Raw genomic sequence first — 22,608 nt, forward strand, 5'->3', positions numbered from 1 at the left:
CGCTCACACTCACGGACGTGGGGGGGCTGCTGGGGCTTTCTGCAGCTGATTTGTGAGCGCGTGTGCGCGCCGATGTGTTGTGGTTTGCCAGCAGCCTCTCCAGGCTGCAATAAAATTTCATGATTAGCAGCCTAAAAGCTTCCCTTCCCCCTGCTCCTGCTTGGGATGGGAGCAGCGGTCCCAGAAAGGCATTAAATCCCTCCTCACGTGGTTTTCACAGCGCTCTCGTCCACTGAAGCAGTGACTGCGTTGAGTTGTGCACCCATGCATCCTATACACATCCTGCTTGGGGACAGCACGAGGAGACGGGGAGAAGCACCTCTTGGTCACACCAGCATTGGGACACAGCCCGCCTGAACTTCAGCCCAGCAAAAAGGAGCAGCCCCATTTTAAAATGGATAATAGGAGAAAAGCGGGGATGGGAGCAAGCCGGTCCCCCAGAAGCCACGGAGCCCCGGGGGAAGGAATGGAGCGGGGCTGCCCCGCAGAGCCTGGAGCACACAGGAGCCCCCAGGCACACAGGCACCGAGCCCCGGCCAAGCGGCGCCCAGGAGAGCTCCCCCCTGATGGCTGAAACGGTGACAGATTTCACAAGGTTATCAAATGGCATCCCTGAAATTAGTTCACAGTTGTCTCCTGACGCACCAGCAGTAAAAACGAACCCAAATTACAGGAGGCTGATAGTTCCTTTTCTGTGTCACAGGCACTATTAAAAGCTCGCTCGCACAAAGCACCGGGGAGAGCTGCAGCAGCATCAAGCTGTTCCTACAGCGATTAGGGGCTGTGCATAATCCATGGCTCGCACATGTTCAGGGCCACTCCAGCAAACAACGCAGCCATTGCCACTGGTGGAGCTGCACCGAGATGGGCTCTTTCTGAGGCCAATGCAAAGCATCCAAGAGGGCACCCTTGGTGCAGCCCGCACCCATGGGGTGTGGATGTGTGGGGCTCGTGGTGCAGTGGGGAAAGGGTGCATTGCATCACGGCGTGAATCGGGGCTTTGTTACCAACATTGCACAAGGCGAGAGGCAGAGAGCGAAGCAGCAGCAGTGGAGTAAGGAGCTGAAAAATATTACAAAATCTTAATCCGCCCCATGAGACCCTCTAGGGTGCTTTCAAATACAGAGAGAAATTGCCTAATTAGCTTTTTTTTTTTTTTTTTTTCTCCTAATGGATAATTGCCTTCATGAGCTTCCACAGGCAGCTTAGCAACCTTTTACCATCCGTGCACACGCTGCATGGTGCAGCTGAACGCTTCTGAAAGGGGTTTTATACCTTTCCCGAAGAGCTGCTGACAGTAAACCTCAAGCAATACAGGCTGGGGCTGTAATGGGCACTTGGGTGTCGTTAGTAAAAACACTATTCAGAGCTCGCCGGTCAATACGTGTTCACATAAAAGGGCAATGTTCTAATATTCATAATCCCAGGGCCCACAGGGCAGGGCTTTAATGAAAGTCTGCACAGTTCTGGGCTGCTCAACATCAAAGGAGCCCATAAAGCTCCCCCTGCACTCTGACAGCAGCAGGCAGACGGCGCACGGCCACGGCTCCTGCATGGGGACAGGCAGAGCTGTGCATCCCCAGCGCTGGGGCACCGTGCTGCCAGGTCCTGGGAGGGAATTCTTCACCCAGAGCCCTGCTGAGGCCCTGGCACTGCTGCCCTGAGAAGTGCTGGTGCCCCATCCCTGGAGGCCATAGATGGGCGCTGGGCAGCTTGAGCAGCTGGAGGAGAGCCCACGGCATGGCTTCTGGGACTCGGTGATCTTTAAGGTCCCTTCCAAGCCAACCATGCCACGGTTCTGACTCTCTGACACAACCCAGCAGCCAGTCCCAGGCGGTGCAGACACTGCCGAGCTCGGAGCAGTGCAGGTACAGCAGGGCACCACGCAACCATTGAGTGCAGCTCCCCACAATGCTTCACATGGGGAAGAAGTGGCAAAGAGATCGAGCAGCTCCAGCGGACACCATCCTTTATGGGACTTCTTTTATCCTCCCAGCCACAAGCACGCGTGTCATTAGCGACTCCTCCTGAAACGAGCAGCTGTTCTTTGGCCATTACTGCTCCAAAATTAACCGAGACGGAAGAATTCAATCGCATCCCTCCTCCCAGCCCTGCTGAGTGAGCACGATTAAGGGATTGAGAGCATCTTTTGCTCAGAGTTCACGGGCAGCACAGTGCCTGGGAAGGCATATGCATCTCGGGTGAGCTGTGAGAGCAGAGGCAGAAAACCCCTCAGCTGCCAGGGACGCAGCGACCCAGGAGTGAATGTTATCGCGGCAGCACCGCTGTCGGAGACGCTCAGAGCTGCTCAGCAGGAACCCAGCCAACAACAGGGAGGGAGGATAAGCTCCAGAAGAGACAGCCCTTCTCTCGCTTCCGTTCTCAATCTCGGCGAGGATATTTCAAGGCCCCCGAAGAACAAAAAGCTCAAGCAGAATGGAGCAAAAAATAAAATAAAGAAACAGGACGCAGGCACAGAGGAGGGGCAGCACGGGGTCAGGAGACACCTGCTCGTGGTGGCCTTGCGAGGCCAGCCTGCAGCTGGGGAAGGGAGGTTCGGCTGTAATTCCATCAACGGCCATGGTAAACAAATAATAAATAACGTGGACCCGTAAACAGTGCTGAGGCATAATCAAGGGCTTTGTCAGAGCTAAATCTGAGTCCAAATTTACAACCTCACAACCAAAAAAAGTCAGTGCCCGTAAATTTACATACCTTTGAGCGCAGTGAATGGCTTGTTACAGGGAGCACGATGTGCTGGCAGCATGCTGGGAGCAGCCACGGTCAGCCAGCACCAGGCTGTCCTTGGGCAGTGCTGGTCACCTCGTGGGGACATCCACGCTCTGTTCCCACAAAAGGACCTCAGCCCTGCACCCTGCCTGTCCTTCCCAAAGGGACCACGGGCACCCCAGGAAGCACAGCCTTCCTGGGCAAAACCTGCAGGGAGCTGCCTGGGAATTGCCCAGTGCTCACAACAGGCGGAGCTGGGAGCAGAGCTGGAAGCACAACTCAAGCAGCCACATACCTGGGAGTTTGACAGCATCCTGGTCGATCCTGTCCTCCTCTCTCTCAAGGTGCTCCATGCCCACCTCTTCGGTCTTCACCGGCGTGTCCTCGGTGGCAGACAAGGTGGTGTAGGTGCTGATGATCAGCATTCCCAGGCCAATCCACAGGATGATCTGCAATGAACTCTGGTTAGCACGGCAAAGCAAATGACACTGTGCAGTGTTCTGCATGCAAACAGTGTTTCCAAACAACTCAAAGCTCCCATAGCAATAAGGGAGAGTTGAGGAGAAATGGAAGAGGTGAAAAAGGAAACAGTTGCTCTCGGCAGAGGTTTGTTTGTATTTGGATGGAGAGACACAAAACAACAGTTTCAGATGCTGGAAGCTGTTATAAAAGACCGCCTCTGTATCAGAGGGGTTCAAGAGGAGGTGGACAGGGCATCAGAATAGAAAAATGCACGTGGTGGACAGGAGTCCAGCTGCATGGGAACACTGCCTGGCACTTTGAGCAGCTACAACACAACACTGCACAGTCAGCTCTGGCTGAGAGCAGAGGTACCTGACCCGTTCACAGGCCAGGTTTACCTGGGAACTGTTTAAAAATTCTTATCTATGAAAGCAAGATGTCCATGCACAATCCTGTAGCTAATGCTCCACGAATGGGGTAGAAGCTAGGAAGATGCTGCTAAGAAGTAACTCAGAAAGCTGAGATCAAAGAGAAGGAATATGGTAAGACAGAACCTGGATCCTGTGAGGGAAAGGACTTTATAAAGAATTTATCTAACTCAGAAAGGGCTCATCCCTGCCTTACTCCCCAGAATCCTTATCCTGCAGCATGTACACCACACTTAACAAGGGGCACAACAAGAGGATGCAGCTCAGCGTGAGAAAAAGCAGAAACAGCCACTGGGGAACGTGAACACAACAGGAGCTGCCACGGGCTACCGGAGGAGGGAGAAGTTGGGAAATAAAAGGGGGAGCCCACAATAGAAAGGTGAAGTCCAAAGGGAGAGATGGGGCTGGCGCTGGGCTCCCCATTGCTGCAGAAGTGGGGTCAGTGTGGTCAGCGCCCAGGAGACGCCTTCGGAAGGAAAAGGGATCAGCAGCACAGCCAGGGAGCAGAGGGCACATCTTAGAGGGGCTGCAAAGGAAACAGAAGCAAGGTCTGCTCCCGGCCCTGTGCACAAAGAGCAGATATCCTGCAGGCTGGGAGCAGCAGGCAGGTCCCTGCCCTCCGCTTCCCCCCCTTGCACGACCCACAGCCCTGGCAGCAACGCGGCTGTGCCGGCGTCCTCCAGAAACAACAGCAGAGAGGAAGAGCATTTCCACAAAGAGGATGTATTCTGGTGCCACAGGAACCGGGAGCCATGTAGGAGAAAAGGGAAACCGTAGGAAACGGCTGAAATCACTACTGGTTTTAAAAGGGTTTTTGTTGTTTCTTATCTTAGTAGGGAACCACAGGCTTGAATGTTGTGGATTTAAACCCCTCTGATTGTTCAACGTTTAGAGTTCATCTGGGAGCTTCCCAGGGGCCAGGCTGCCCCACACCCCTGTCCTCACCCAGCCCAAGAATGGTGCAGACCCAAGTGGAGGTCTGTAATTCAGCTCCATTCCACCGAGATACCTACAGTGTGCAAAAAAAAATAACAGGGAGGGAGTTGGTGCTCAAGGGACCATCAGGAGCAGCAGCGTGGGCTGCAGGGACTCAGTGGTGTCTCGAGAAAGAGCAGAGGCAGAAACCACCCAACGCATTTGGGGTGAAGAAAGTTGAAGAAGCAGAGGGGCAGCATGCAGAGCAGCTCTGAGCCAGCAGCTGTTCCCATAGGGGAAATCTCCTCCACGCCTCTGAGAGGGGAACCTGGGAGCCACCGAAGGGCTCCTGGACACAGACTCTGTGCAGGAGGTACATCCCTCTGGCCGCAGCCTCCTCCTGCTTGCAGCTCAGCACACCAAGCACCCATCTCCCGAGAGCAGCACTGGGGCCTGGCCAGGAACTTGGAAGAGGAAGTTTACGCATCCGTTTCCTCTGCTGCTCGCTTTCTCTTGGCTGTGCTTCCTCCCAGAAGAAAGCTTGAACTTTGTACAGAGGTGTCATTAGCTCAAAGCATCTCCTCTGACCACGCCTGAGCCAGCAGCACAAAGCAAGAGCCACGTTTGCCTCAAGTAACGACGTCTCCTGAGCCGTGTTGTTTTGGACACCGTGCACTGAAGGACACTGTAAGCACAAAGGAATGCAGAGCTGCGTCCCTCCCCGGCTCCTCCACCACGACAGCAATGCACAGCACTGACCCAAAGCAGAGAGGGGAACGTCCCACCATGCAGCAGTGAGCGCTGCCTGACCCAAGCAACCTCTGCAGCTCCTCTTCCCTAAGCAGGACAGCAGCAGCGCGGCCTCCCAAGGAGGGGCCTCTCAGACACACGTTTGTGTCAACACTGAGAAACCAACACCTTCCTGCTGGAAGTTCAAAGCTGTGTTTACAGACCTGAGCACGACCTTCAGCAGTACTCTGCCAATCCTCCCCAGGGCAGCGGGACACGGAGCTGTGCCATCACAGGAACGTGCTGCAAGGAGGGGATGCTCCTCCCCAGCTCACCCACAGCCCCACAGGGCTCACTTCGAGCTTTTAACTCCCCTGCCTTGCTGTCACTGCTCTCTCCAGCAGTACACCGTCCCCAGGTAGATCCCAGCTGCAGCCTAACCTGCATATTGGCTGTGACAACTCACAGCTGGGTGGCAGAAGCCAATGTCTGGGACTGCCTGCTTGCCCTGCAGCCCTCGTGGTTGCTTTCAGTGCTGTATCATACCCTAAGTTGGCATCACCTTGCCAGCTCTACAAAACCTGGACCTCACTGGAAGCCAGAGGTGGCCCAACACACGTGAAGAAATACTGCAAGAGTTCAGATAACCCAGCAAGTCAAAGAGCCGGATTTGAGACCTGCTGCTTTGGAAGCATGTTCAGAAGGGTGCAGGTGGGGAGGCAGAACATGTACGTGTGCTGTTCAGACAGGGAAAAGTGAGGAGGGACAGCTCTGCCCAGGGCAGCTCCTTCTCCCCCTGGAATGCCACTTTTCACAGGAGCACATTTTGATGGAGTGCAGCGCCTGGATCAAAGGAAGCAGGAATGAAGGAGGAGACCAAAGAAAGAGCTACGGGGAATGAATAAATGAGTCTCTGCAGAAGGCCTGGAGGGATAAGGAGAGGGTTGGGCCCCGGTCTCAGCTCTCAGAGCTGAGGCACGGAGCGCTATGCAGCTGAACGCGTTCCTGAGGACAGGTGTGCCCTTGCTGCAGCACTTCAGAGCATCGGTCAAAGCAAGTATGCAAACTTGACAGGCCATGGATCATTCAAGAGAAGACTGGACAGCTTGCTAGCAGCCCCTTCAAATGCCAGGGTAACCCGGGGGCTGATGCTTCAGATAAGCCCTTATTCCTCTGTGGGATTTTTGCAGGACAAATATCTCCAGTCCTGCGAGCAGCATTTCAGGTCACGCATTGTGAGCACCCCAGCATTCAACTGCAGGCAGCTGAGAGTCGCCTTGGGCAGCCAGTGAGCTCAGCACACCCTGAGTGCAGTTTCAAGGCACTGCAGAGAAACGTTCTGGCTCGGCCGGAATAGAAAGCAATACTTGAAAGTGCTCTTTGTTTCCCTGAAAAATCCAGGCTGGCATTCAGTCTCCTGCTTGGGGTTTCAGTCAAAGGAGTTAGGACCAAAGTGTCAGAATTCAGAGGGAAAGCTGGAAAGTTGGACTATTTCCTTGTGTCAGAGAAAGCATGGGGAAAGAAAAAAAAGCACCCTGCTTAAAAGCTTCACATACGTTTGCAAACCCACAAGTCATTAAACTCAGAAAAAGCCATTAGTTCTGTAGGACCCACAGAAATTCTTGCTCTCCCTCTGCTGACTCCGCAGTTTGCCGAAAACCTTATTCCCAGATCAGTGCTGTCGTGACTGGTGATGCTGGAGCACAGGCCTGCTAAAAGGCCATGGATTCGGTCATTGTTAGAAAAAAAACAAAGCATGTTAATTTTGACCCCATAAAAGCACAGTACTTGCAGAACCAGAGAGATCAAGCCCAGCAAAGAGCCACTTTGTTTCAGTCCCCGAGGAGGCCAATTCAAACTGGAGCAAAAGGAAAAGCTCAACTTTTAATAGCCTCTGAACGACCCCAATCTTTTAAAGATCAATTCCTGAAGCAACACCTCTACGTGTGTGTTCCCTTTTATTATTATTTTGGTTGAGACCAGAGAGCTGTAGGTCAGCAGCAAGAACCACATCGCTGAGAAGCCCTGTTTATTTTACCCAGCCCAGGTAGGCTGAGATGTAAGGTTTTATAGGCTGCCTGGATTCCCCAGTCTGTGGATACAGAACCTGAAGCCCATCAGAAGGCAGACTGGAGGCAGCATTTTACGCAGCAAATGAAAGCTTTGCTCGCTGCTCAGAGGGATATAAAGAGCCTCTGTGCAAAATGGGGCAACCATGCACTGAGCCAGCCCTGTGAGCTCCGAGCAGAACGGTCCCACCTGCGATAAGCAGCTACAGCAGGAGCACCGAGCAGCTGCCCTCCTGCAGCCACATCAACGCTGCTCCCAGGCGCTGCAGAGGGCTTAGGGGAATGTCAAGCAGCATCATCACTGACCTGTGAACAAAGTGCATTCTTGTGGATCTTCTTGTAAATAAGAGCCGGGCAGATGAAACAAATCAGACTTCCCATCGTAGCACCTGTCAGGCCCAGGACCGTTTCCACTGGCAAAGAAGAACAAGAGGAGTCAGCAGAGCTGTTCTTTTCCAGAATCACGAGCACAGCAGCCCTTGGCAGCTGCCTGCAGTACGAGCCAGGCCATCCTACCCAGCAGAGCCAGGAAGAATGAGCACTGAACAGTCCTTTCCCCAAATCCCTCGCTCACCATTAGGGATCATGATGCCTCCTATCATGGTTCCAAACACGACAGCCAGTGTCAGGGCTTTAAAGCGAAGCGGGGGCATGTAACCCCCAGCAGCAAAGGTGCCATCTTTTTGCTGGAAGAGAAAAGGTAGGAAGGGGAGAGAATGAACTGAGCCCGTTGCACACCTGCACAGTTCTGAGGCAATCACCCCTCAGGCTCTGCCAGTGGGGTAAAAGGAGCCAGGCAGACTGAACAGGGGCAGTTTCATCACCTCAGCACTGTGATCTCTGCAGTGACGGGGTTGGGGGGCAGCTAGATGTAGTTGAATAGTTTTAATATGCGACTGCATCTGAACCTTCAAAACAAGACTGACAGGAGGCACGCAGCCAAAGCTGCTGTTTTCACCCTGCCCCAAATGTGAACTGCACAGCTGTATCCGAATCCTTCTGCCAGTGATGCTGCTGTAAGTGGCCCCAGGGCCGAGGGCATGAGAAACAGGCGCAGCTGAGAAGGCAGGAGGGAGAGCAGGCACTGGGAAGAGCTCTGGTTTTGCTGCATTGAGGCATCCCCAGCACCTCCGGGAGCAGGGCTATTCCCACCACGTTGCTGTGTGTGGGCCGGCTCCTCCGACGTGACGGAAGACACCCCAGCTGGGCTGCAGAGGATGAGCAGAGCTGCGGGGGAGCTGCTGATGCTGGAGGGTTTCCAGATGCCCTCCATTTCCTGTCCCAGCCCACGTTCCCCGAGCAGGAGGTGTGGAAAGCACAGGATGCCACGGACCCACGTGCCCCTGAAAGCCAGCGGGTCCCCACGCTCCTGGGCACGCAGATGGGACACAAAAGCAAAGTGACACATTTGGAGCCCAGGGGAGAAGTGAGGCTTCCCCGGCACTTCCAGCCCTCCACGTCCACTGCCTCGCTCCAATAGCCTTCCCCCATCCCCAGATTCTCCCAACGTGAGAAAAGAGCCGGGGGCTTCTCACAGGCAGAAGTGGCAGGATTTAGAGCTATAAATTGCTCAAGTTTTATTTCCTGCCCTAAGAGGTTTCTATTTATGCAGATACACAAAGGCCTCAGAACATTCCCACAATCTCTTACTGTTATTTACTGAATACCATCGGCATGCTTAGTGCCGTACAATACACAGAGGAGAACACACCACTGCCACAAGGGACTCACAGTCTAAATCAGACAGACCAACTATAGTCACAGCGGCTGTCTGAAGATCTGACCCTGGGAAAGGTGAACGTGTGGGAGAGGGCTGTGCTGCACTGCAGCTCCACGCTGTGTCGGCACCACGCGGCCGGGGAGACACTGAGAAAGGGACATCTGAACCCCAAAAGGAGAAGGCTGTGCCCAGGGAGCTTTTGACAAGGTGGGAAGATGGGAATTATAGTATAAGAGCAGGAACGAGCACAGGCACACAGAAGAAATGAGGGTAGGCTCTGAGGCCAGGAACAGAAGCTTGAGCTAAATGCAAAGCGAGATTGAGTTGGCCAGCAAAAGAATGCCAGCTGGAGCAGCAGGAAATAAGGAGGCTCCTCTGTTTCCAAAAGCACATTTCTCTTTCTTTTCGAGGGAGAAAACCACCTCAGCTCTGAACTGTGCAACACTTCTACGTGAGAGCCGAGCAGGGAAGCAGCAGCAGCAGGGCAGGCCCCCAGCTCACAGCCCCAGCACCGCTGCCCACGGGATTCCTCTGCAGAGAGGACAGGAAACTCAAAGCACCACGGATTAACCAGTCAGTAGAGCAGAATGTACAGGCTGCCATCAGGCTCCTGCTGTGCACAGCAGGCACTTAACCTGCAGTGGGAGCTGAGCATTTGTCCCTCCAGGCAGCGGTACCCACCCACGAGTCAGAAACTGTAATGCAGCCCCTCAGAACCAAGGCACAACCGTAGCCCAGGTCAGCAGCCAACAGCAGAAGTCAAACAGTCACAGGAGCCCTTCGACAAGCGAGTTTCCTAAGTGCACATCAAGGCAGCTCCTGGCCACACGAGAAGGTCTTACCTGCTGCTCAAAGAGAAGGGTGTTCAGCGCCTGCCTGCATGGGAGAATCATCATCGGGAACCCCACAGCTACCGACATCATGAATCCCACTCGGATCATCTCCGTCACAAGGTTGGAAGGGAAGTTCATGAGGACATTCCCAGCAATGGCTTCGGTGTAGCTCACGTAGCCAAAGAAGCCCACCTGTCCGGCGGGAGGGGAGGTGAGCAGGGGAGGTTGGACTCCAAAGCACATGCACAGCTGCTCTCTGCAAAAGGGTGGGGGGCAATGACTGCCCAGGAGTGAGGACGTGCCAAGGAGGGAGTGTGGGGCCACCTCCATAGGGAACCTTCTGGGAGCCCTGGCTGCAACACCTCCCAGAGCCGAGGCATCATTCCCCATTTCATTTTGCTTTCAGCAAAGTATCTTTGAGAATAAATACAGATAAGGAGAAACCAGCCCCATCTGGAAACAAATCATCCCCCCATTGCCCCTCCAGAGTGTGACTTCTGGCAAGGAAAGAGAAGGGGAAGTTTCTTACCGTAATGTAAAAGGTGGTGACCACGTTTAGGGAAGAAGCAAAGATGGAGCTCATGATTTTAACGGACGGCTCATCCAAGCTATCATAGGTAGGCAAGACCTGACTGTTGAAAAGGGTAAATTATTTGAGGAAAGTTTCTAGAAAGAGGAAGAAAAAAAAAAAACGAACTCGAGTGCATTCCCTGCCTCAGCCCAGCAGCAAAGCCTCCCTGACACCTTCCCCCTATGGAGCATAAACACTCGCCTCTATTCTACAATTTATACTGCTAATGCCAAGAGATTGCAGACACTCATAACTCTAAGTGTTGCAAAAATATTCCTGCTCTCCCCACCCCACCACGTGGAGCTGAAAGTGTGATGTAAACATTTTGGTTCAAAAGTGTTGCAAAATTAATGGCCGTTTGCTCCACTGAGCACCAGTGGCACCAGGCCAGGCAGTGCACTGAGATTATTGTTCTTGGAGCCCTCGGCACTGATAATTAAAGTAACGCAGTGTTTACAAAGTAAAAGCAGGAAGAAGGTTAGAGCATCACACTGTCTAAACGAAAAGTTAAACAAACAGAACTAAATGCAGTGCCTGTCATATTTCGGTGCTGCTGTTGGAGCTCAGTTTGTAGGAAGCTGGGAGTGCTGACTGCCTGGGATTTCGGGTACTTAGAGATTTGGAAAGCTCGTGGAATGTACTTTTTGACATCAGATGCATATTTTAGCAACTCATTAATGTCTGGTTATTTGAATTCAAGTGGCTACATCCGGGCTTCATGTTACTGAAATAATCAAGAGGAGGGGGAGCACCCTGTGAGATGGAAGGGGGTATCCCCAGCTCCAGTGGGCAAAAAGCCACAAACAGAAAGTGTGTCAGGCAGAGGAGCAAAATCCTTAACCCTTAATCCCTGAACTTCAAAGGGCTCTGCACAAAGTGAGCTGAGCATCCGCACGAGGAGCCAAGCACACCCCTGTGCTGCAGGGACTGCCTCACACAGCTCCTCTGGACACAGCACCAGCTGCCTGCAGGACTGATGCTCACAGGGGCAGTGAGCACTGATTTGTCCTATCCCCACTTTCAGCAGAATAACCATTGGCAGAAATAAGGGGTTTCCTCCTGCAGAGTGCTCCTGATCCCCCCCCAGGGCTTGGTGTCACAAGAAGGCTGCAGCACAGGGAGCCCTGAGTCCTCCTGTTCCATCCTCAGCCCCGAAGCAGATTTCCATCTTGCACACCTGTGGAGCAGTGACCCACTTTGTGAGCTCTGCAGCAACAGGCCAGCTTCTAAAGAGCCAACGGGTTCAAACTTCCAAGTAAATTAAGGTCAGCTTTTCAAGGTACAATAATGCTGCCTTTATTTTTCCTTACTGTATGCACGCTGCATTTACATGCTGAAGGGAAAGGAGCTTTGTTTCAACTCACAATTACGTATTTTTCAAAAGGTGATTCAGAGGTTCAGCAAAATCAAACCTATCCAGCTGAGAAGAACACTCTTACAAGGACTGCCTGGGCTGGGGCAGCACATCGCCCCAACCCTTGGAAAAAACACATTGCTGTTGGTTTAGCTTGCCACGTAGGTGCAGTGATGGAGTCTATATTTAGGTACGTGCACACTGGTCCAGACCAAATGATTTCTCTGCGTTTCCAACTCCCAGCAGTACTGTGCTGGGTACTGTGTGGGTACTACCACACAAAAAACAAAAGAAATTACGAAAATTCTAAAATACAAACTGGGTAAAGCTGTACAAGAATTCAGCTCCCCTCGCCAGTTGTAATGGAGACATTATCAGCAAGGCTGGAACGTGCTCGGGTGGGGACCGAGCTGCCAAGAGAGCCCATAAGTGGAAAAAGATGATTTGGATCGTGTGTGTGGGTGTAAACACAGCAGTCTGAACAAATTTTATCTGTCACATTCATTTGCTGTTGGCATGCTACCCGTTTGCTAGAACTACAGGGGGGAAAGCCCAGCTCTGCCAGCCTTCCAAATGAGGATGGTCTTTTCCGTGTCCACATTTGGAGATACGTTTCTATTTAAAGCCTGTTACTATTCTGGCTGGGCACGTATTGCTCACTTGCCATTTTGGTGCAGAATGTAATGCAGCTAGAAACGTGAAAATAGCCTGTTGTCATCCTGCCCTCCTGCATGCCAAAGGAAAGCCTTGTGAAAAGCAGGTAACATGCAAACAGCTATCCGAAGTCAATGACTCTGTGGTCCTCTTCTGTGTATTTGCAAAGGGACTGGGGGAAGCAGGAGGCATGCGTTGCCCTGCAGGAGCCCCTGGGAGCACACAGCCCCACTGCCCTCCCTGGTACTGATTCATTCTCTACAAGAAACAGGGGAAATCCATTGCTTATGCAGCTGTCCCAAAGCAATGTGCATTACACTGAGGAGCTGTTTGGCCCAAATGATGTTATGTTGCCTAAGTACAATAACTCCCAAGTGAAACACAGCTCCCTCCCCAACCTAGGTAACAAGAAGGGTCACAACTGAGAGAGATGCTGTATTTCTGCAGGCTGCAAAATACTTGGCTTAAAATAAAATAGGAAACCAGATGGTATGTATCCCATGCAGATCCTTATGACCCTCCACCCTCACAAAAAGGCACTGCACACCACAACTGCCAGGAGTGGGAAGGGTGGGTACTTACGACTGACAGGCAAAAGACATGCCAAAGATGGGGATGCAGCGAAAAATGCCCTCCCAGCGTGTGTAACTAACTTGCTGCAGCCACTGCCCGCTGAAGAGGCCGTGCTTGAAGGACGACAGCACGATCTGCAGCCAAGAGAAGGAGAAGGGGTTGAGATCCAGCAGGAATGCCAGCACTGGGATGCAAGGCAGCGTGTGGCAGCTCGGTGAGAGCAGTGCCTGCTATACCACGGCCTGCTCCCAAATCCCCCAATCCCTTACCCCACCCACGTACTCCGATAGCGCTCCAAGCATCCTCACCAGCCCCCTGCCACCGTGGGCCCTGGGTCTGTTTTGTGGCAGTCCCCCCGGTTTGATGCCATCAGACAGCACAGCGCACAGCAGGGCGGAACGATTTCCACTGACACGTTTAACCATGAAAGTTATTGTTCCCAGACATTTCTTTTGCACTTTTCTTTTTTAAAAACAGGAAGCAACGTTTGCCTTGGAGAATCCTCTTCAGCAGAGACAGACAAAAGTTCCTTATAAAGGACTCCACCAGCACACTGTCCAGAAGCACTCAGCACCACCAGCACAGTGGGGACAGGGAGAAACTTCACGAAAACAAGGGGAGCAAGGCACCCAGCTCAGGCACAGGGGCTCTTTTGCCACTGACAGGGAAGCTGGCAGACATTGGGTTGCACAGGAAACAGAAGGTAAATACGTCTGAATGCCTGTTTATAATATCGCCTGAATAGGGGTTTTCTAATCCCCAGAGATTACTTTTAGTGCAGCCAACTCTCATGAAATGTTGTGGTTTTCTTAAAGGCACAGCTTCTGGAACACAGTAGTTTTGTGAAACACTCATTTACAGTTTCCAGCTTCATTACAGCTCAGAACTGTAACACAGCCCAATCTACTAAAAAAAAAAAAAAAAGTTAAATACGTGGAATTTCCACTCCTCCCTTTTCTTTCTTTTGCTTCAGCTCTTCCAGGCCTGAAATTTGGTGGAGACAGGGCTGGGGCTCCATGATCAAGCAGCCTGAGCATCAGTCTCCACCTCTCAGTACATGTGCTATATGATGAAGTTTGGCCAAGCCAAACAGAACGAGCTTTGGATAACCCTCAGCTTACCCTACTTGATCTAAATGGTCAATAATCCATTTATCTCAGTAAAGGAAAATGTTTCTAGAAAAATCTCTGAAGAAATACACTCCACGTGTCAGAGCTGAGACCTTATGAAGTTTCCAGAGCACAAGAAGCAGAAATGCAATCACACTTATTGCCTGAAAGATATTCACCATCAGTTACAAACAAAGCATGCAAAGCACATGCCCGTGTTCTCAACAAGAAGAGCCTTCCCTCTGCAGATTACAAACACTGAGGTTTCAAGGCAAAACACCAACGCATGATAAAAGCCCTTGTGTTTCCAGGCACTTTTTCCCCACATCTTCTATCCTCTGATTTCAACTTTGGAGCTCTAAATTATATGATATCAATGAGCAGAATAAACCACAATTCGATTTGCTCGCCACCACAATCCATTGCTTTGTAGTGGCGCGCAGATCTGCCATCAGCTCCTGCTCTGTGCTCCTTCCCCACAAGCCCAGCACATGGGCAGCAGCTGAGCCACTGTGCCAGGCACTATCAGTACTATTTATCAGGAAGGGCACGTTACACTCGAGCCCTGCACCTGCAGGCCGTCCCCACGGGGCACACCATGAACACCTGTGTTAGCTCAGTGGGAAAACTCCCATCATCAGTACTCACCACGAACATGAAAACGGTGTAGAAGATGAGAGCCATGGCGCTGAATGACTGTATAGAGGCCATCATGTTCCTCTGGAGGCTCAGGGGAAGCACGATGCACAAGGAGACGGCGAAGAGCAGCACGATGCGGAAGCTGCCAGACACCTGGAGAGGGACCAGCACACAGAGCATGCTCAGAATGCCTCACCAAATTAGTAAAGCAACTCCCTGATGCAATTCTATAGGTATTTAAAGACTCAATGCTGAAAGCTTGCCATTTCTATAGCTGGGTCTGTGATTAGCTCAGACAGTCACTGGGTGCCACTGTTGCTCTGTGCTGTACGTGACTGGTCCACCCTGAAGTGGAAGTATTGGGCTGGGGGGAGGGGGAGCGGTGGGGGCTTTAAACACTAATCCAACACAAGTGATTGAGTATTTTCTATGCAATTAAATAAAAACTGAACTTACTTGGGGAATGGGAGATTGAAGTCTTGAAAATTCTGATCCAGAAAATTAATCAAAAACTCACATTGGTATTTATTATAGCAGAACACTCTGGAATGCTTGGAAATATTTAATACCTAATTTGGCTGCAGCCACAACGCATCTTTTTAACTTCACAGTCCCTTAATCAGAGCTTAGCAGCATCAGGAGGAGCAGATAACAGCCCCGCCAGGAGCAGAGGGGTGCGAGGGGTACCAGCTCAGACAGAGGAACTGTCTGTCACCACCTGGCAGGGGAAAGCATTAGGGCAGAAACATCGTATCTCCTTCGTTAATCTGCTCCAGAATTAATAGCGGCCAGTATTAAAGGGATGTGTTTTGCTGGCAGTGCCTTAAGGGAGGTTTTGCACATCTGATTGTTTCCTATACTTCTGAGCCACTAAAGCTTCCCTGGAGGTGCCCCCACAGCAGCTCGTGGCCCTCTGAGCACACGCTGCTCCATTTAAGGGAACTGGGACCACTGCCTGCACAGCAGCTGCAATGCAGCGAGGATTTATTTACCTGAAATCCAAGCAGCCGGGCAAAGAAGTTGGACCCCAAGTCACCAATGACAACGTAGAAAGCAATGCAAGTTCCCAGCATCAGCCCAATCATGCTGCAAAACAACAAAGTATGGAGAGATTAGGAGGCTGAAGCAGGAACCCTGGAATGCAGCCGCAGCACAGGTTTAGCACAGACACAGTCTGGGGGGCTGCACACTGCGCCCAGCCACAACAGCTGCAGATTGCTCACAATCCTCCTGCACTCTCCCGTTGACCAAGAGGCTTCCAGAGGATACAAAGAGTACATTTAAAGGGACTTAAAATAAAATCCACGCAGGCAGTTGCTCGCTCGTCTGCAGAGGTGAAGCAGCCTCAGCGTGCCTTGCTTCAGAGTACATCCACCCCCTAACCCCAGACAACTTTCCAGCACGACACAAAGGAGACAAGACCCAGATTTTACCAATCTCACACTGGAAATGTTTGGCAAGAAATAAAGCGAGTCCTCCATCTACAGGGATACAGTGGGGCTGTGCACCAGAACGAGCCCTGCTGGAGCCAGAGCTCTTAACATGGCTCTTAACAGCTTGGCTAAGGCCATCAGTTCTGCATTCAGCCCCAGCAACCCAAACTCAAGGAAACTCTATCCACCTCTCCCCCACAAGCAACATCTCAGCCAGAGACGTGGCTCTGCTAACAACACGTGCATCAGTTTAACTGCTGTTTGGAGCCACAGAAGAAACAGACCTTAGGGATGGCAAGAACTCCTTTATTTCTTGGAAAAACATTTAACAGAATCAGCAAGAGGTCCTCCCAGCCGCACCCCCTGCAGCAAGGGCCTACCATGAAAGCCTTGGTAATAGCTCAGCTCTCAAACTTCCTTCCACAAAATGGACCACACTTTAATGAAAAGATTGTAGTACGAACTGCTTCTCCTCCCATTCATGATTGCACGGACCACTTTCCCTCCCGTTTCCAATTATAGCATCCCTGTGGCAATTACAGCAACTGCTTGCATGGACAAGTCACTTTTGAGAAATATTTGGTGTATTTTTAGTGTTCTGTAGCAATCTGCAGATGGGAACAGAAAATGAGCCAGCACCACTGCCTGGCCAGAGCTCAAGATGCTTCCAACAGAGAACCTCTTCTAGAAAAAACAGCGCGGTAACACCATCCCACTGCCCATCAGGGCTTCTGAACGTGACCTGGGAGGGATTTGCTGCTGGTGTTGGGGTCACACGAGGCACAGGAGCCCAGCAGCCACCGGGCTGGAGAGCTCTCATGCTGCCCTGCCACGAGGCGTTCCTTCCCCAGCCCCCGGGAGCGGGAGGCACAGGGCAGCTCCAGGGCACACCCATGGCACGGGATGCTCTCCTGTGAACTCCCAGCAACCCTGGCAGGGATCCCACCCCTGGAAAGCAGCCACCAGCAACATGCCCATGAGTTCACAGAAGAGCAGGAGATGAGTTTGCTCTCCAGCTTCTGCACCCTGTGACCCTGAGCTTCTGCCTGCATAGAAGATGAAGCACATGGGCATCTTGCTCCCCTTCTTGTTCAAGTTCTATAGGTGGCAGGGAAAACTTTTGGGACCAGGGAGGGCAGGGGAGTAATAAATGAGCACAGCAATGCCATAGAGCATTGTCTTCATTAAAGAGAGACAAACTATTCCAGCTTTAAAGCAATAGATTACCTTGTTTCCACCAACATTTTCCCTGCTTTTCCATAGGCATGAAATGCTGGCATAAGAGAGGGAAAAAGAAAAAAAAAAAAAAAAAAAAAAGCAGTTAATTAAAGAAAGGTCCAGAACAGTGCACACATCAGTTAAAAATTAATCAGTGATAGTGACAAAGGGCACTTGAGCAGGAAGCCACCAGCACTGCATTTGGGGGCTGCTTTCCCTTCCCACCGTCCCATTTTCTTTTTCAGTCGTGCCCTCCACAAATTGAAAACCACATAAGACAGGAAAAAAAGATGAAGGAAAGACAGAAAGCAGGTTATTTTTCCCTTTTTTTTCTCCCCCCTTTTTTATGTTAAAAGCAAAAAAAAAAAAAAAAAAGGCAGTGTGAAGTAGCAGTCACACATGGCAACCATTAAAAGAAAGTCAGCGCGGAAGAGAAAATATGCAAGTATAAGATGCTGTGTGGCAAAAAGTTACTGCAGTGCAAAATTTCAATCACAGTCGCATTTTTATTTTTATCTTCCCACTCGAACTGAACCGCCTGACGTTGCTGGATGGGAGAGCTGAGCCGGTGCCCAGAACGCTCAATCCCATCCCCAGAATACCCAGCACTCACAGCCCACACCAAAGGGCTGCTGCCAAGAGGCTTCTTCTCCCTCCCATCCTTGGGTTGTAGCTCGTAGCAGAAAGCCATCAGTAGTCTTTAAATCATCGGGGGTTTTTTTTCTTAAAAAGAAAAAGCCAAGAAAACGGTGCGTATTTTTAGCTCCATCTCACTGGGTAGAATGTGAATTGAGACCTCGAGTTCCAAAACCAGACCACAGTGCCCGCTTGTCAGCGTCCTGCAGAGCTCCAACACCCACCCCGCCGCCCCCTGGGCTGCCTTTGTCTGCTCCTGAGGCACCGCACAGAGCCCTGGAGCCCACCAGAAAAACCAACTTTCCTCACTTCTGGAAGCTCCTTCTGTTATTTTTAAATATTAACTTACAAACGATGATTTTCTTTGGGCTCGGCTTGAGTTAAAAATTAAGGAAACAACATGTTCTCCCACAGAATGAAGGGGGGGAAAAAAAAAAAAAAAAAAAGCACAGCGGGAGACCCACAGCAGAAAAATAAACTGGCTTTGTTATGTGGGGCAGTGCTGAAAATAGCCCAGGGCTCGACGACAGACGGGGCGGAAGCGGAGCGCAGCCGGGCGCAGGAGCACAGCGCTCCGCAGCTCCTGGCCTCCAGCTCTCACCCGCTCTGGAGGGAGAGGTGTGAGAGAAGAGGCAGTGAGAGGACTGGGGATCCTCCTGGAGCCCAGAGCACCGACCTCCAGAACCGCTGCTGCTACGGCACCGGTCCCACCAGCTCCTTTTCCCAGCACACAGAAGCGCGACTCTGGATAACGTCGCAGCTGCTGCTGATTTTGAAGCTTGAGGTGCTGAGAGCCAGTTTGTTTCCTTGGCTATTCTGAAATTATGCTCTAATGAAAGCAAGCCTTCAAACGTTATGTCAGATGTCCCCATTTGGGGACATGGGAAAAATTGGATCCTTTATCTTCTGAAGGAGGAAGGAGATGGCGGCTCTAAAATACGTTGTACAGCAAAACATCTCCAGAATGGGATCTCTAGGTACCTAACAAAGCTGGGCAGAGCTGAATTTGCTCAGGACTACAGAAGCCCTTTCAAACTAAGTGTGGCTGCCACGAGCAGGTCATGTCCCAGCACTTGTGGCCGTAGAGAGCTGACCCAGACTGCTGGGCCCTGCACACACCCAGCCCCTTTGGCAGCTGCAAGAGGAGGCAATAACTCATTACTGGGTGCAGTTTCCCTGAGAACTGCCTCCCGCTTCCCTTCTTGCCCCACATCTTCCAAGCTGCTTCCCTTCCACGCAGAGCTGTGCTGAAGAGCACAGGATTTCAAACAGCCGAGCCCTTCACACAGGCAGTGATGCAGGGAGACAACATCTGAGCCGGATCTCAGCCTGTGACGAGCCTGGCTCTTCTATAGCTGGAACGCTCGCCCTGTGCTCCTCCGGAAGGGGCCGGCTGCCTGAAGTTACACTGCAAAACTTTCTTCCATCTTTAAACCCTGCCAAAGCCTCCCATAGAATCAGCTGTGGGGACTGCCAGGATCTCTCGCAGATGTACCAGGGCCCAAGCACACGGTGACAAAGGCTGTCTGTGTGGAGCCGCTCAACCTTGATGCATTAGGATGCATTATAGGAGCGTCGCCTTTCCTCCCAGCGTCTTCCCCTCCTGGTTGCTCAAGGTGGCACCTCTCCCAGAGCGCAGGCAGGGAGCAGAGGCACTTCTTTGTGCCAGTGCCCGCCTGCCAGGAGGTGCCAGGAAGCTGGGAAGCATTACTGGCCTCTGTGTATTCGAGCCCCTTGGCTGCGGGAAGCACGGAGGACCCCTTCTTCCTGGGAGATGCTCCAAGGTGGAGGGGACTCTCTGTACTCGGGTGAGAGGGAAGCAGCACACAAAGGCTCCTTGTCAGAGCAGGGAGCAGCAGCGCAGGCAGCTGGGAGAGGAGGGGCTGGGCCAAGGCGGCACCACCTGAGGGCTCTGCACTAATCGAGCCTTGCTTCCAGGGCAGGAGCATGGCTGCTAAAACCACAACACTCTTTAATCTTTTTTTTTTTTTTTTTTAGCTTGTAGCAAAGGCTAAAGATGCACAGCCTGGTAACAGGACCTCGGGTATTCCGAGCATGGTGGAAGTCCATTTGTCAACAATGCCGTGACCAAGCGAGCCATGCAGTTCTTTAACTCTTTTACCAAAAGCGATGCCAGCCAATGCTCTACTTCCCCAAACAAGAGAAACCAAGCAAACAACCATGTTGTTTCACGTGCCAGCTGAGAGCACGGGAACCCGACCACCTCCTCCTGCTCCCCAACTCAATCAGAATGAGCAGAGAGGTTACAGCAGAGGCCAGCGCTGGCACCGCGCAGAGGCTGGCAGACGCTGCCAAAACCTCACACATGAATCTTGCAGATGTTTTTATTTTCTTGGCCACTTGAAACTTTCAATGCTGTTTCCTCTCCGCTCCCCCTGCTCTGCCATAAATGCACACACGGCTCAGACCCAGGCAGCCCGAGCTCCATGCCAGGCTCTGCTGGCAGAACCCAATGTCCTCGGCAGCATGCTGGGTGGGGAAGCTCGTGGCTTTCATGCTGAGACCGATAATTTACACCAGACAGCCACCAGGCCAGCTCCCGAAAACTTGGGTTTTGATCAGTCAGCACTGCATCTCCTCCCCTGCCCTGCAGAGTCAAAACAATTCTGTGCCTATTAACTTCCCTGTCAAGAACAGAATTAAGCCCTCGTATCCCCCCTGGGACATGGCACAGAAGAACAAAACACAAATTGAAAACTACATCAAGAAATCATTTGGTTTTCCAACAATATCAGTGAAAAAGTTGTAAATTAAGAGGTCAAAGTAAAACCACAGTTAAAAAAAGCAAGCCCTGAAGCTGGAAATTCTCACCCAGGCCGGGGTAGGTCCTGCGCTTGCTGAGATTGGCCGATTTCACCAGGAACATGCAGGATTGATGAGTCATCCAAGAACAGAAAATCAAGAGCAGAGCTCCCAGGACAATGCCACACTGCAAAGAAAGACGGAAGGGAAAGAAGACAAGCACAAGATGGAAAGTCAGGCATTTGGGGCAGTCTTACTCCTACCCCTTGCTGCCTCCAGCCTCCCCCATGCATCTTCAGCCACATTTTTACCAGTTCAGGGAGTTCCCCAGCTCCCCTGCAGCCAGGACCGTGATGTATGAGCTCAATTTAACTCTTCCTGCAGTCTGAGGACCACACAGAGCAGCCAGCTGTGCTAGCACGGAGGGGTGAACTGGAGCCATTTGTGAAGCACAGTTGGATTTGATGATCTCAGAGATCTCTACCAACCTGAATGATTCTGTGACTCACACCATGAGACCGGTGCATCCCCAAGGCTCTCTGCAGCCCTCATTAGGTTCATGTAAACAACAGAGCCACACCTAAGCACGAGGTCAAAACCCTTAGCCACACACTTATTTAATAAGCACTACCTAACAGCACACAGACATTACCGAGCCGCCCTGCACTGCGGGACAGATGTGCAGAGATAGATGTCACACACAGGCTGCTTTTCAAGCAGGTGACTTTAAAGGAGCAACAGCAGCAGCAGCAGCAGCCCCTAACACCAGAGTCTCGTTGTGCTGGGGCTGAACTCGGCACGGCCGCAGGGCCAAGGCAGGTGGCTCGGCACCCGCAGGACCCACACACGGGTACGATGCTCAGCGCTTCTCTTCAACTCAAGTAACGGTGAGAACGACTGCGGGGAGGCCGCAAGCACAGCGCAGAGCTGGGGGCCCCGTGGCACAGAATAAGGCTCTGGACGCAGCCAGCTCCTGCCCTCACACCGCCACCCCGCTGCTCCCGGCCCCTTCCCGGGGCTCCGGGACCCCCAGCGGCTCCCCCCGGGCCGCCCCCGCCCTACCGAGGGTGGCCGTGAGCCAGGCACGGCACGGCACGGCACGGCTCACCTGGCGGAAGCAGAAGGGCACTGTGAGCACGCTGACGCCCACGATGCTGTTCACCACGTTCATGATCAGGCCCCAGTTGGAGCCCGCGGCCGCCGCCATTGCCCGCGGCGGGGCCGCCGCGCAGGGCCCGGCCCGGAGCCGCCCCTCCGCCCCGCCCCGCGGGTCCCTTCAGCCACCCGCCATGGCGGCACCGGCACCGGCCACAGCGGCACTTCCGCCTTCCGTTGCTCCGCTGGCGCTTCCGGGAAGTGGGGCGGCGGGCAGCGAGACGGGAGGGATGGAGCGCCCCGCGGCGGCGCTCTTGCCGCTTTGGAGGACCGCGCACACTGCTCCGGGAGGACCGAGGAGAGGGAGAGGGCGGGGAAGTTTTGTTTTAGGGCTGCTGGCAGAGGCGGAAACGGGATGACCTCTTCAGGCCCAGCATCTAAGAATCAGGAAAATGCGTTTATAGTCATGCACTTGCATGCACGCACATGTATATAGATGCACATACACACTTACGCATACAAAAGCACATATAAACAACGAATGCATGCACACGTGCACTTGCAGGCATGCACATGCACGAGTGTTTAGGTACATGCGCGTACACCCAGGCACATGCATGGACACACGCACATACATATACATGCCTGCACACATATACACATGTATACACATTCAA

General features: G+C 52.3%; 1 protein-coding gene across 3 annotated transcripts in view; it reads right to left on the bottom strand.

The window, feature by feature from the left end:
* SLC38A10 (solute carrier family 38 member 10) overlaps nt 1–22,189 on the bottom strand; it is a 31,017-nt gene extending 8,828 nt beyond the window's left edge. For 2 of the 3 annotated variants that reach the window (XM_085240395.1, XM_085240394.1), the window contains exons 1-11: nt 21,945–22,189; nt 20,906–21,023; nt 17,447–17,492; nt 15,779–15,872; nt 14,796–14,939; nt 13,048–13,172; nt 10,416–10,518; nt 9,896–10,078; nt 7,908–8,019; nt 7,640–7,746; nt 3,026–3,179 (exon numbers count right to left, since the gene is read on the bottom strand). In XM_085240395.1, coding sequence (XP_085096521.1) covers nt 3,026–3,179; nt 7,640–7,746; nt 7,908–8,019; nt 9,896–10,078; nt 10,416–10,518; nt 13,048–13,172; nt 14,796–14,939; nt 15,779–15,872; nt 17,447–17,492; nt 20,906–21,023; nt 21,945–22,043 — 1,285 coding nt within the window. In that variant the 5' untranslated portion in view covers nt 22,044–22,189. Of the gene's footprint in view, nt 1–3,025; nt 3,180–7,639; nt 7,747–7,907; nt 8,020–9,895; nt 10,079–10,415; nt 10,519–13,047; nt 13,173–14,795; nt 14,940–15,778; nt 15,873–17,446; nt 17,493–20,905; nt 21,024–21,944 lie in introns of those variants that run through there. The other variant, XM_010721422.3, reaches the window with a different exon arrangement.
* Between the last annotated feature and the right edge of the window lie 419 nt (nt 22,190–22,608).

Source organism: Meleagris gallopavo, chromosome 20 (assembly GCF_905368555.1).
Source record: "Meleagris gallopavo chromosome 20, MGAL_WU_HG_1.1, whole genome shotgun sequence".
Classification (NCBI taxonomy): Eukaryota; Metazoa; Chordata; class Aves; order Galliformes; family Phasianidae; genus Meleagris; species Meleagris gallopavo.